Below are 15,386 nucleotides of genomic sequence, written 5' to 3'. Positions count from 1 at the left end.
CCATCTTACATTCCATAACTTCTGTAACTTTTTACAAAGTACCTATGTCTTTTTGTTCCATGTCTTTATAGAAATAAATGTCAAAGCGATAACTTTTCCCCATATAATATGTTTCCTAGTGCTGTTCCTAGTCTGAGATGAGTCTGTCCATTGTTAGCCTGGACTATAAATATTGCTGTAGAGCGATCTATCTCTCTGACAATGTAATATGCTATGTTTATGTTCTGCTTACTATTTCTGCTGGCCGTAAACCGAACACTATAAATTCCGTTTTGCTACTTGTTACATTATACTAGATATCTTTGCATGAAATGTAGCACAAAGACAGCTATATCCCACGGGTGTGATTTCCGCTAGCTCAATCATATTGCCATTATATAGAATATGCTTTCGTAATCAGGCCTGCCCCAGGAAAACGTGTATTTATTTTTCTGAGCTTTATGAATGCATACACTATATCATGGCACCAGTATGAATAGACAATCGCTCCATTAAAGCAACACAGGAAGACAGATCAGCTGGAGAACCTAAACTCGACTACTTCTTAGTAGATTTCAACTTGTCTCACTTTTTCTTTCTATTTATTTATCTATTATATCTGTTTTTCTCAAATATATCTATAAATTATGTATTCATAATATCTCTACATTATTTGTCTATAAATTATAAATAATTATTCATCTCAGATATATCTATACTTTTTCCTCTCTCTCTCTCTCTATAACATCCTCACACCAACTCCTCAACCTTGAACATGCAACACATTTATGAAAATCACAAGAGGAATAGACATATTAATAATATACAGTAATATAAAATACAAAAACAGAAACAACATTTTCAAAACAACTTGATTTACTCAGCATTGAGTATGAGTGCCACACACAATAAGTCGCACACTTACAGGCCTTGGCTGCGATCAGTTAAGTTATTAATGGTTGTCCGAGGAATGTTCTGCCACACTGAATTGCAAATCATCAAGATGCGCTGCTGGCAGCTGCCTTTGCGGTTGCCGACCAGTGATGTCTCCCAGCGATGGGAGACAAATCCAGAGACACTATAGGCCATGGTAACACATGTGGCCTGGTGTTGTTATATTGTAACACACCATTGGTTGTAAATTGCAAAGGGAGCTGCCAACAGGGGATCTTGATTTGCCCAAGTGCATTTAGCATGGCAGAACATTCCTCAGACAAACATTAGTAACCTCAGTGATGGCAGCCAAGGAGTGTATGTGCTGGTATTTATGGTGCCCTTACGTCATACTGAATAAACTGAGAGGTTTTGAAGTGTTGTGTCTAATGTTTATTTGGCTTTGTGGGTTATAGATAATTTTGTGAATTTATAATTGGTAGAGAATGGTTGAACTTGATGGACCTAGCTCTTTTTTCTACCTATGTAACTTTGTAGCTCTACTAGTTCTATTTTTTCATAATTTTCATATCTATTTATCTATCTACCATATCTATCAACCCTGTACTTTCCATAAATCCATCCTTTTTCTTCTTGATGCTGAAATTTCAATGGTGAGGAATGTATTTCTAATTGTTTGACTTCTCAATTTTTTTATAAAAGAAAAGTGATATGGTTTCATTTACACGTATGCATCAGAACTATATTTGTTATTCATCAGTTTACTTATTAACATTAAGGAGTATTGTTTTTTGCTTTTTCAAAATCTTATCAAAATTTGGCCACATGATTTTTGTTCTTAGTAGTTTGATTCTATTTAATGTACTGGGCTATAATTTAGGAAGGGTTGGGTCACATGAGGCAGTTTAGTTAGAAATACTTTCTGTTCTAGACGTCTGACTGAACCCAGTGCACGTACTAATAAGCCTGATCACATGGATGATAGGAGTGTCAGTGGCAGAACTTGCAGCAGCAGATCTGCCCATGTGTACTCATAGTAGCCCATGTGTACTCATAGTAGCCCATAGAGTCAGTTCCCACAATGACTATTTGGTGAGTTTTTGATTTTGAAGATTTTCTGCCCCACTTCTGCACCTATTGGGTAAATTAGGTTACTTGCGCTTTTTATGTTACGTTCTTATTTTGCTGCATTTTTAATCACTTTTTTGTCTGCATGTTTTAATCAAAGCTGCTTACTTTTTGACCCTTCCTGGTATTTGGCTTTGACAAAACTCTATTAATGCAGTCATGTGCGGATTACATGCGGTTTTTTTTTTCATATTCTCCACATTTTATTTAATTTTGTTGGAAAAAATCTGCACTGAAAACTCATCGTACCTGCCATAGAAATTGACATGCTGCCAGTTTTAAACCCGCTCGGCAGGTCAGTTTACGCTTGGTAAAAAAGCTCCGCGGGCGAGAGATTTCTATAAATCCCAAAACAGAAAAGAAAAAGAGCCACTCCAAAAAACTGCACACCACAGTATATATTTGAACATGAAAGAGGCAAACTTTAATTGATTAACAATAAAAACATTTAAAACCAGTGAAATACAAAAATCCCCATAATAATCCCGAAGAGATGACAATCGCAACAAAGAGGGGCACCTGCCCTTATGATACACAAGTGATAAATGACATATAGTAAAGAGTCAATATCATGATAAGGAAACAGGATGCAATGCAAAATTGCCCTATACAGTTTGGCCTCTTGGATATCTACAAACCTTCAGAGTAAGAGAAAAAAATGTATACATATATATTGCCCATAGACATCAGGGTAAGAAGGAAAAGACCCTGTCCCAACAGGCTGAGTATCCAATAAAAGTACAGTCAGTACCTGTATGCCAGCGAAACTATATAGCCACTTATATGGAATAGTAACATACAGCCCAAATACACATAAGATGTATGTGGATGCGCTGAGTGTCCTATACGGACCAGGACTATAGTTACCGTACACCAATAGTATGTGTGAAGGTCCCAGGTCCAGCCATAGAGATGGTACAAGGCAGAGCACTGCAGTACCGCCGTAAGGACAGAGTAGCAAGAGGCAGGGATGACTATGGGGAAAAGACCCCACGCGTATCGCCGTTACAGGGACGGCTTCGTCAGGGGACATAGCCACTACCCATCCTCTGCTGACTCCTCCGCAGCTTAGATCATTTTTGTGGAACTGATTGAAACTGATGTGAAAAAGCAAACATTGTGCAGCTATTCAAAATGTTTTATTCCAGTTTTCTGGGGTAAACACTTTGATGTGCTGGCCCCAAAGTCTGAATAGCCGTCCCGCCCCACTCTAGCTGATTGACGCCCTATGTACACACATGGGAGGGACCTGTCAATCAACTGGAATGGGACAGAAAGAAGCTGGCCAGGGACGTCAATTGACTAGTCACATCTCTAGAGTCCCTGAGTGGCTTTTCAAACTAAGTTTGCCTCAACTTTTCAGATTACATCATGCCTGACTGCAATGGCGCATCCAGACTCAGATTCAAGCTGACCGCTGTTAGTATGCATCTAATGACAGGTTCCCCTTCAAGGCCGTTTTCACTACTCCAACAATCATAGTCCTGTATGGACCATCCAGACTGACTATGGTCCTCAGCCAGTCCGGACTTTGCAGTCCAGACTTGGACCATGAATGTCGGATGTATATAACCACTGCGGACTAATGCTACTTTCACTCATCCGTCGGTACGGGGCCGTCACACACCATCGGCCCGACGTACCGACGGACGTTGTGCTAAATTTAGCACAACGTGGGCAGCGGATGCAGTTTTACAACGCATCCGCTGCCCATTGTGATGAGCTGGGAGGAGGGGGCGGAGTTCCTGCCGCGCATGCGCGGTCGGAAATGGCGGACACGTCGCACAAAAAAACGTTACATTGAACTTTTTTTGTGCGTCGCGTCCACCAAAACACGACGGATCCATCGCACGAAGGATGCGACGTTTGCCCCTCCGTCGCGATCCGTCGCTGATACAAGTCTATGGTGAAAAAACTCATTCTGCAAGCACATTTGCAGGATCCGTTTTTTGACCATAACGACGAATTGCGACGGAGGACAAAAGACGGAAGTGTGAAAGTAGCCTAACTCGGTATGAAGAGGATGAATCAGAAGTGTATAACCGAGAGCCAATAGCCCACAGCACATGCAGCAACTATGATTGACAGTTCTTTTATAGCTAGATTTCTGGAAATATATAGCATTATGATACATTTACATGAAACTGCACAGAACTGCAATATGTTTTTAATCAAGTCATCATAAATTCACAGTGAAAAATAAATATTGAATATATAGAATCTGCACAAATGAAAAAAAGTTTGCATATAACACATATCAAGGATAGCCAAGGTTCATACATTAAAGGGATATTCACTACAAAGATTCGTTGCAGATTTTACCACAACCAATCAGTTGTGTTCGTCTGAATGAGATTATTTCAGCTGCATGGGCTCCTTTATTGAAATACAAACATTTTACAGAAGGCTTAGAGATCCCTCTAGTGGCTGTCCACACAAATTGCAGTTTTTCTTCAGCACTGATCTGGAGTTTCACTCATCCTCCTCAATGGGATGTCCTCGTACCTAAAATGTTAAAAGCTTGTTTGTTCTGGATAGTCTTTACTTTTGGATCTTTAGATTAAATGACTGAAACAGTTTGTCAAAATAGATAGCAGTACTTTTTAACTGCCTTGAAACAAATAAGACCGTGCTGATAGACATGTGCTGGATCCATAACACGATGGCATCGGTGTCCCTTTATCTGTGGGTTTGCAGTTGTGTCCATCCAGGTAATGCTTTCTGCTGATGTGTTTCCAGGTATGCCGAGAGTATCAGCGTGGCAACTGTAACAGGGGAGAAAATGAATGCAGGTTCGCACACCCAGCTGAGAGTGCAATGATCGACACCAACGACAACACTGTCACTGTGTGTATGGATTATATTAAAGGAAGATGTTCACGGGAAAAGTGCAAATACTTCCACCCCCCTGCACATTTGCAAGCCAAGATAAAGGCTGCACAATACCAGGTCAACCAGGCTGCAGCTGCTCAGGCAGCAGCAACCGCAGCAGCCATGGTAAGTTTACGCTGTCCACTGTGCCCAATATATCAGAATTATAGTCACGTATTGGGAAAAGCACAGATATCACAGCACTGAATTAGTGAGATGTAGCAGAGCACAAAGTGTTATTTCATAAGTAAATGACTTAATTTAAGAAACATTTCTATCAAAGTTTTATGCCATCATCATATTATACAGCACTGTGTACTTACAATTGCTCATTTGGCCCTTCTAGCCAGTTTACTCTTTTATTCAATTACTCTTTTTCCATTATGACTATGACATCAAGTACTTAAAAACAGGCTAGCTGAATGCTTCTAAGCTCTATGTAGAATGTTTCTTTTCCCTGCATGAATCATCATTGGAACTACAATACTACATCACACTGCAAAGTCCTTGGCAGCCCAGCTTCACCTCCTCTTCAACTCCTGACCCGGCTGCGCCGCTCCTCTCCACTGCCAGGGCCTTTGCGTTGAGTAGAATTGTAGTTCTCATGATAACTCGTGCAGGGAATTTTTTTTAATCAAATGGAGAAGAAAAGAATTAGCTCTGTGAAATGGAAAACTGAGCAATTATACACAGCGCCTTATAATATGATGATTGCAATATATTAAGAGGATAAAAACTTTGGAGTTCTTCTTTAAAAATGTACAAGCAGCGCACTTATGGAGCAGATTCAGCTCTGCTACATCTATAATGTATAGTCAGTGGATTTAGTATCCGTCCTTTGCACCATAGAGCGCGCAGTACTGTATTGCAGACTTGTTCTTGTGTTATTGTATATGTCATTGACAGAAGTACAGTTATGTAGTATATAAATATGTGCAGCATTGCAGTATTACCGAGCGTGCCTACAGCTGTGTGTCCCTTCTGCAATACATTATGCCGTGTAAGTAACATTTTCAGCTGCACCAGCCATAACACAAGACAAGGAGGAGAGCTTGCTTGGACAGCTTTATTATGATAACCTATTGGGCAATATAACACTGCAGAAGGAGACGTGTGCCTGTGCTGGATATACTAATGGATTATGTCCCAGTCTTTCTTGCCTTCCATAACACTTGCACACAGGTCATCAGAATTCAGAGGGATGTTAGACTCTGACAATGGCTGTTGTGAATTTTGGTGACTTCATTTCCAACCTGTCAGTGTCCTTCTATGACTTCCATTAATGCATTATACAGAGCACAGGTTTTTCCTACTTGAAGCTCATCCTAGTGTGAGATATTAATCTCCCGGTCAGGTCTTTATCTGCTGCTCGGTGTGGTTGGTGAGCGTGGGACTCCCCAAACCTCCATAACACTTCAGTCTCTGTAGGAAACTCCAGGAGTAACGGTTGCTTTGAAGACGACACCTGCACCATACACACAGGCAGAACTTATTACAGCGTAACACTGGGCAAAAACTGAAAGCTTCTACTGCTCCTCCTCCCAAAGTCTCCCCGGGGTTCTGCTCTGTGGATTTATCCAGGGTCTCGCTCCTTCTTTGACTTCCATTCTGGGAGTAGATCTAGGGCCTTCAGTGTCAGACTGGGGTGCCAAGGGCCCACCAGTCACCAACTCCAGGGCCCCACATTTCAGCTACATGTAAATGTGACATTATCCTCAATCACAGATTCTATAGCAGATTGTTACATGAATAGGATGCCGCCTCTGTCTGTACATAGTGATTCATGTATATTGTGCCAAGTGTAAGGGCTGTCCCACACGTCCAGATAATTCCGGTACCGGAAAATTCGGTACCGGAGTTATCCGTGTCCGTGTGCCCCTACGTTTCTTGTGTACATCAGTGTGGCACACTTGCGGCACACGTGTGCCGCCCGTGTACCCACTGGGTACCAAACGCACCGTGCTGGGTACCACACGTACGAGCATCTGGTGCAGAATCCGCGGTTCATATGTTCCCTGCAGCAGCGTTTGCTGCAGAGAAAATATGAATAATAGTGTTTAAAATAAAGATCTATGTGTCCGCCGCCCCCCCACCCCCTGTGCGCCCCCCCGCTGTTCAGAAAATACTCACCCGCTCCCTCGTTGGCTGTCGCTGCTTCCTGGTCTGGCCGCGGCTTCCACTGTATGCGGTCACGTGGGGCCGCTCATTTACACTCATGAATAGGCGGCTCCACCCCTATGGGAGGTGGAGCCACATATTCATGAGTCTAATCGGTGGCCCCACGTGACCGCATACAGTAGAAGGGGCGGCCGGCACAGAACACTGCGAGGGAGCGGGTGAGTATTTTCTGAACAGCGGGGGGGCGCACAGGGGGTGGGAGGGCGGCAGACACATAGATCTTTATTTTAAACACTATTATTCATATTTTCTCTGCAGCAAACGCTGCTGCAGAGAAGATATGAATGGCGGCTTCAGCACCATGTGGGAGGGACAGCGCTTACTGTAGCGCTGTCTCCTGCACGCACACGGACTGCAGACGGACAACGTCCGTGTGCGGTCCGTGTTTTACACGGACCCATTGACTTTAATGGGTCCGTGTAATACGTGCGCTCCCACGAACACTGACATGTCTCCGTGTTTGGCACACGGAGACACGGTCCGCAAAAAATCAATGACATCTGCACAGATGCATTGATTTTTATGGGTCTACGTGTGTCAGTGTCTCCGGTACGTGAGGAAACTGTCACCTCACGTACCGGAGCCACTGACGTGTGAAACCAGCCTAAGAGAGTGGTAGCCCACTATTGCACAGGGGCCCACCGGAGGATTCTCCTGTTCTCCTGTGGGCCAGTCCAAGCCTTATTTGGTTCCTGTACAACAGCACAAAGACTTTCTACAGTTCAGTATTATAGACCGTAGGCACCCAGTTACATCCTATTATCTCCTCCTGGAAGCATCTGTCCGGCATCACGGGAGTCGAGGCAGCCACAGGGGTGACACCTGCACGGCTGCGGAACATCCGTAGCGATGATGGATAAATCCCCTTAAATCTTTTTACAGTGCTATTCCCATCTTTAGATGTTCTCACCTATCCTGGGTCTGACCATGAGGACCCCCACTGTTTCCAACAACTTGTCCCTGCAGAGTCCCATGGAAACGGAGTACTGGCCAGACATTCCATATGCACCACTGCTTCATTTATTCTCTATGGCACTGCCAGAAAAATCTTAATGCTGTACTTGGTTATCTCCGGCAGTCTAATAGAGAATGAAGAGCGGTGGTGCATGTGTCTGGCAACCACTCCATTCAGATGGAAGAACTCAGAGCCACGTTCTTGGGATCAGTGGGAATTCTAGTGGTCAGAGCTCCCTGCCCCGATCAGCCAGTTATCACCTATCCTATGGAATAACCTAATGTTATGTGTAAGGGCCGGTGCAGGCGAACATATATTCTATCATCCAAGGGAATCGGCCCGATTGTGCAAATGACGCTCTGATCAAACTGTGGTCAGAGTGTCAGCATAGTGTGATCCGATTCTCTCGGATAAGGAGAAGATGGAGAAACAATGTCTCCATCTTCTCACTGTGTCAGTGGACAGAGATCGGACTGCGCTCAGATGTCTTTTGAGTGCAGTCCGATAATTTCTAAGCAATTATTGACTCGCATGGCCAAGTGCTATCCGAATAACAGATAAAACTAGGGTATGAACCGTTTTTTTCATCGGACTGCTCAGTTCAAGGAAAAAATCAGACATGTGCACGGCCCCATAGACTAACATTGATCCAAGTGCAATCTGATGTTTTGTCAATCGCACTCAGAAAGCAAATACACCTGCCCTAAATATCCATCATTAGAATGTGCCACAATAGCTTCTTTATTTTTTTTTTTACAGATTCAGTATGAATACATGATAAAAACAGTAATGATTGGCATGTGAAGATATAGTACAAGCCAATATCAAGCATGTGTACAATATGGGTCGATATTGCAGCCATGTTCATTAGCCCTTACGTAGACCCGCCAACTGGCTTATTACAAATCTGCTTGACATTTATATGCCCGGCAGATCCGGAGGACCCTGGATAGCTCCACAATGCTGGAACTCAATTGAAGGGGTATTCCAGAGTGCAAAAGTGATGGTATATTGCTTGGATTCCTTTATGATCGGTGGCGGGTTCAATCTCTTGGCCAGTCTGTATCAAAGCTGGTTGGCCATGAGCACTGCTGAAGATATTTAGGGTCATGGGGGTAATGAGGTTGGGCCAATCATAAAGTGATGGCACATTGTAGAGTTACACAGCACCATCACTTTATAAGATAAGTAAATGCTTTATAAGACAAATGGATGGTGATGGAGGTACTGTAAGTCGCAGTGACCGACATGGAAATTTCAGTTTTTGTGTAGTGTTTCCTCCATACACGAGACAGGCAATAAACTACAGCACAGAGGGCAGAAATAAAGTGCACGCTTCTCGATAAGCCGAAATGCTAAGAGGCATTGTAATGGCTTAACAGTATATATAGCTGTATATAACTGTATATATATACCCATTCCTGTAATGCATGGAATACGAGCAATACAAAACGCATGCAAATGTTTACTCCATACATCAAAACCTTACACTCATTTGCTGGGTTCACTCCCTTAAAAGTTTGGTAACAAATGTAGAATGTTTTGGTGTTTCCCCTCCTGCTGGGAGAGCACCAGCGAATCCGCCAGTAGCCATTGCCCTAGGAATGTGTAGTGATTCTCCGTTGTATGACAATAACAATCCAGCCTTTATTGTGCATGCTTAGTCTTGTTACCTGTTATTATACGGCATTCGGATGATTTGTTTTTTTATTTGTTTTTTTTTCTCACCTACCAAAATATGCACTGCTGCCCCCATGATGCACCTCTGCTTGCTGTTTATGTTAATGCGCTTGAACCCCATTGGCCCATTGCCATCATGTGCTCGCTGCCTGCTAATTAAGACTCAGTCGGCTGTCAAATCACAGAAGCGAAACCTCGAGGCAACCTTTGACCTGGTACTATGACCTTTCACCTTTTAGCTTGGCATGTAGCTTTTACTGTAGAAACAAGTTACAAACATAGAATACATGATGTAGTTTTGTAGCATATTCTCTGTGGTATGGTCAGGAAATGAGATGTAAGACTGAGTGTGGTAACATATGTATACCAACGGAGCAGAGTGTGTTCTCTATGGGTTTACATAGGACTGCAGGGATCAGGCATGGTCTCCCCACTCAGCTCTGCTACATTGGTATAGATATTAATCTGAACATAGATATAGCAAACGTTAGCGTGACAACTAACATGTCGCATGCCACGATGCCTCAAAATATTATGTTATAGCAACAGCAGAAGCTATTAAAATGTCTCATTGAAGGGAACCTGTCGGGATGGTTCTACTAAGCCGCCTCGTGTGGCTGCATAGGTCTCCATACAGCAAGGAAATGCTGCCGTTTCTATAATAATCCGCTGTGCCGTCACTGAGAAATCAAGCTCAGAAGACAAGTTAGCCTGGGAGTGCATTGGGGGGGTGTCAGTGTACTCCAAGTGTATGAACACTCCCCCAATGCACTCCCAGGCTACTTTGCATGCATATTCAAAGCTTGGTTTCTCATCGCTGGCACGTCGGATTACTATAAATCAGGCATCATTATATTGTTCTACCTGCTATACAGCCATACTGCTAGTTTGATTATTAAAATAGCCCTGGTGTCTTAGGGCTCGTGCAGATGACCATATTTTCAGTCCAAGTGGGATCCAATAAAACATCATATCGCACTCAGACCAATATTGTTCTGTGGGGCCGTCCAGATGTCCCGATTTTTTTTCCTTAGACGTAGACAGCATGCCAAAGTTGGATCAGGTTAGCAGATCACACTTGGCCATGCAAGTCATTGAGTCAAAGGAAAAATTGGACTGCACTCAGATGACATCTGAGTGCAGTCTGATTTTACAGACTAACTAAATGGAGAAGATTGTGACATGTATTTTTACATCTTCTCCTCATCCGAGAATATTGGCTCACACTCACACTGTGATAACACGGTGGTGTGAGCCCGGCCTAAGGCTTTTCTGCATCATGGTATCATGGCTCGTTAAGTGTTAATTGAACGTTTTCCAGTCTGTATGCCTCTTATGTACCTCAGTTACCACATTCAGTTCTTCCTCGGCAGATACAGTATGTCCAGAGTGTAGACCACAGTCAAACTGTACCTAGATGTTTGTACTATATGTGTGTGGTTGGCATGGCTCTTTTGCTACTCTTATGTATGTATAGTTTTAACATTTGTAAGTCAATGTTAACATACCTGCATGCATTGGTACAGTCTGCATGACTACATGTAGATAGGTTTGGGAAGTGTGGGTTTATCTGTACATGGTCCTACCTTCTTCAGTCATTCTGTAGAGTAACTGTTGCTTTAATTGTTGACCTTCATGGAGCTAGCAGTGCAGACAATTCACCCTTGCTTTGGATATTTTTTTCTAAATGATGGCCCTATATTCTTCTACCTGCCACATAGCTCCACAGTATTTTTTTTTTATACATGTTCCCTTCCCCTGCAAGGTACAGATATTATTCACCTATACGGTCTGCTACCTATGTGTATGACAGGGGTCCGTGGCTCCCCGGGTGGGGTTCACACCATTAGTACTGTAGACTAGTGCTGCTTTATCTGCTTCTGGCTCATTGCCCTCAGTCCTGGAGAAGTCTGCAGTGAATGCACTTGTTCTCATCTGCAGCCCTCTTCAGCGCTGAGACTTTTTATTATGTCAGTCTGCTCTTTATTTATTTATTTTTTATTCATTTATTTTCCTAATTTCTTTTCTGGATTCTTCACACTCCTTCCGAATGAAGGGAATTCCTCAAACTGTACTTCCCCCATTACCAAAGAGGCCTGCACTTGAAAAAACCAATGGTGCCACCGGAATGTTTAATACGGGTTTTTTCCAGTACCAACAGGCTCTTGCCAACATGCAGCTCCAGCAACAGGCCGCCTTTTTCCCACCAGGTAAGCTGAGCGTGGAAGCTTGCTAGATGCCTACAAGGAGCTGTTACACTGCTGACTTGTCTGTAAGATCTGATCTTTAGAAAATAAAGCGTTCTCCATGTAATATTTGATGTACGGTATGATCTACTGAATGGTCTCTAACATTCGTGTGTAAATGAGTGCGGCTGGGGATCAGTGACGGGGTATGATATGAAAAGACTTACAAGCGTTGGCACATATTACTGCATGGTGTGAGATGTCTACAGGTGTAGTAAAGAGAGACCCACATTTCAGCTAGAGTATGTTCAGGTGGGACAGATACATTGCATATTATCTATACAGATTCTCTATAGTTCGAACGCATTACAGCACCAGCAAAGTGGAAGAGATTTCCACCGTTTTATCTTCAGCGCAGATTTCGGGAATCTGTCAGGTAGGTAGGTGCCGAGACACTGATTTCAGTGATGTGTCACTTATTAGGCTGCTTGCTATTGTTTCCATACTACCAGTGTTTTATCAGCAGGAGATTATCACTGCTGGACTAGTTGCCCTCATGCCTCCTGGTCCAACCACTGATTAGCAGACCAATGTATATAGTAAGGACAAGGTAAACTGCAATCAGGGTCTCTCTCCCTACCATTGTATGAAGCTCTCGTATAAGGTAGCAGAACCCTGGTGACAGATTCCCTTTAACTTACAGTATATTGTGGATTTTCACTGCAGATTTTACACTTTGTAATGCGCAGGGTCTAACTTGTGACAAATCCACCGCAAAATTTGCAACAAATCTTCATGTGGATTTTTCTTAGTCAATTTACGTCCCTTATGGACTTACCCTAGCTGACGATAATACAAGGACCAAGTGATCTGCTGCTTGTAGTGCCTCTATTACACAATTAGTAGCACCTCTCTTCCCTACCCCACAGCCCATGTACTCAGCATGACACTGGCTTCCATTTCTAGCCCAGATCTTTGATCATCTGCTCCTGCTTGCTTACAAACATTGAAAGGCGACCTGTCCCCACTCCTGACTTTTTTTTTTTTAATAAGAAACTTGCATTCTACATGAAATAACTATTTTCAATCACCTTTTCTTAGAATTGTGCATTCCTGCATAAAGTGACAACTGGGCAATCCCCTATGTCCTCACCAATAACATCAAGTTGTCAATTTATTTCTGCATTTCTAAGAGGAATAACAAAGGAACAGCACAATTCATACTTAAAAAAAAAATAAGATCCACCAGAATTGTTTTGTTTTGAGGAATGCAAGTGTTTACTAGGACCGACATGTCCGCGGAGCAGAGAGTGTCCTTTTAGGATAGAAAACCACATAATGTTTTAGAATCGAAATACGAGACGCTTACTATTTCCTGCATATAAAAGGTTTCAAAGGTTTCTGTTTAAAAAGGTTCTGGAGGTGTGTACAAATAGGATGTACTCAGCGTTCCTAATATATTTTTGGAGTAAAAGGTATTAGAGAGAAAATCCCCAGGACAGCAAACAGAGAGATTGTATAGAGATATGTCTGAAGTGTCTAATGAGAAATTGGAGTCCTTAAAGGATATGGACACTGTACATAGCAGACTGCAGAATGAGTTAAGGGGTTGTCCGGCTTTGGGGTACAAGTCTACAGCTATTCTATGTGACTGCTGACTTTAGAATCATCACAGCACACAGACTGCACACTGTCAAGTTTCTTCGGTGCTGGGAGCAGCAGTATGTGACTGAAAGTATAAGATTTGCATACATTCTTTCACATGCCAACTAGACATGTGCAGCCTTGGTCAATGCAAGTGAAGTTAGTGAGGTTGGACACAGTGTAGTTGGAATGTGGCCGGAAATATGCAGATCACATAGTTGCAGTCGTATGACCGCCCTGGCACCTGCAATAGAGAATCCTTAGGGTATGTGCACACGCTGCGGATTTTGCTGCAGATCTGCAGCGGATTGGCCGCTGCGGATTTGCAGCAGTTTTCCATGAGTTTACAGTATTATGTAAACCTATGGAAAACAAAATCCGCAGTGCACATCCTGCGGAAAAAACGCGCAGAAACGCTGCATTGTTTATTCCGCAGCATGTCAATTCTTTGTGCAGATTCCACAGGGGTTTACACTTGCTCCTCAATAGGATCCACAGGTGTAAAACCGCAGGTAGAATCCGCACAAAAAAACGCGGAAAAACCGCGGTAAATCTGCGGTAATTCCGCAGCAAATCCACAGTGCGGATTTACCAAAATCAGTGCGGAAAAATCCGCACACCATTCCGCAACATGTGCACATACCCTTACTGCACGCACTATATCAGGATTTACAAGTGTGCTGATTTGTACCCCATGGCCGGACAACCCCTTTAACTGTGATTATGTCAGTAAGTTAATTTTGACAGCAGATTTTACAGCCCTTGCCTAGCTTTTCCAAAACTCCTTTTTGCTGATTTACGGCCATGTAAAATTTCAGCGAAACTTGATGTTTAGGGTCCCTGGTCAAGTAATATTGTTTGCAGCCTTTAAAGTGTATGCTCACCATTGTACTGCTTCCATATAGAATTAATCTACACAAATATGTCAGTTACTTGGAAATATATTGCATCACTTGTTTTCAACCAAAAATGAGTTTGAAACCGTCTTAGGCCAGGTGCACACGGTCATCGCTTTGGATGCAGCACATGTCCGCTCTGACCAAAGTGCTGCTGGCTTTTGAATGCAGGTGAATCTTCATGTGTTCACTGAACCGTGCGGAATCACTGTGTCAAATACATTGTATGGGTGAGATTTCTCTTGTGGAGCCTGAGCGTCTCTGCAAGATAAATAGACATGCTGCAGTCTGGAAAGACATGCCGCATGTCTGTCTCCGCAGGTAAGCCGTGGGTGCCGGTGTATGCATAGTGCAGATGGGATTTCTTGAAATCCCATCCACTATGCTGTAACATCTGGCCGCTGGGGGTTGGACGCTGCACAAGTATGCAATGTCCAACCCGCAGCATTTACTGACCATGGGAACGTACCCTAAGGGTATGTGTCCACGTTCAGGAAACGCTGCGTTTTTGACGCAGCGCTGAGCCGCAGCGTCAAAAACGCAGCGTCCAGATGTTACAGCATAGTGGAGGGGATTTAATGAAATCCCGTCTCCACTGTGCATTAAAAAACGCATGCGTTTTTCCCGCAAAAACGCACATGCGTTGCGTTTTTTCAGAACGCAGCATGTTGCTACAATGAGCAAAACACGCAGGAACACCGCAGGTGACCTGCCAGTGACCTCAGGTGCATTTTTGGTCAGGATTTTACCTGCATAAAATCCTGACCAAAGCCTGAAGCAAACCTGAACGTGGACACATACCCTTACAGTCCGGAGCTGCAGTCACAGTTTTGCAGCATCCAGTGCTGAAATTTTCCAGCATTCCTCCTCTGGTGATTTTAATTCTAAGAATGGACGGCAGCCTTTGCATCAAGTACAGCTCAGTTATCTGATATAGTAAGACACAATGTCTCACTGTCCTTTAAACTGTTAGAG

General features: G+C 43.2%; 1 protein-coding gene across 9 annotated transcripts in view; it reads left to right on the top strand.

The window, feature by feature from the left end:
* The window catches only part of MBNL1 (muscleblind like splicing regulator 1), a 222,324-nt gene that overhangs the window by 193,366 nt on the left and 13,572 nt on the right, over positions 1 to 15,386 (top strand). For 6 of the 9 annotated variants that reach the window (XM_077290725.1, XM_077290723.1, XM_077290727.1 and 3 more), the window contains 3 exons: positions 4,741 to 4,998; positions 9,847 to 9,900; positions 11,742 to 11,895. In XM_077290725.1, the coding sequence (XP_077146840.1) occupies positions 4,741 to 4,998; positions 9,847 to 9,900; positions 11,742 to 11,895 (466 nt within the window). The remainder of the gene's footprint in view (positions 1 to 4,740; positions 4,999 to 9,846; positions 9,901 to 11,741; positions 11,896 to 15,386) is intronic. The other 3 variants (XM_077290729.1, XM_077290724.1, XM_077290728.1) reach the window with 1 other exon arrangement.

Source organism: Ranitomeya variabilis, chromosome 2, assembly GCF_051348905.1.
Source record: "Ranitomeya variabilis isolate aRanVar5 chromosome 2, aRanVar5.hap1, whole genome shotgun sequence".
NCBI classification, from domain to species: domain Eukaryota; kingdom Metazoa; phylum Chordata; class Amphibia; order Anura; family Dendrobatidae; genus Ranitomeya; species Ranitomeya variabilis.
Note: the sequence above shows the minus strand (reverse complement) of the source record. Positions and strands in the feature narration are given on the sequence as shown.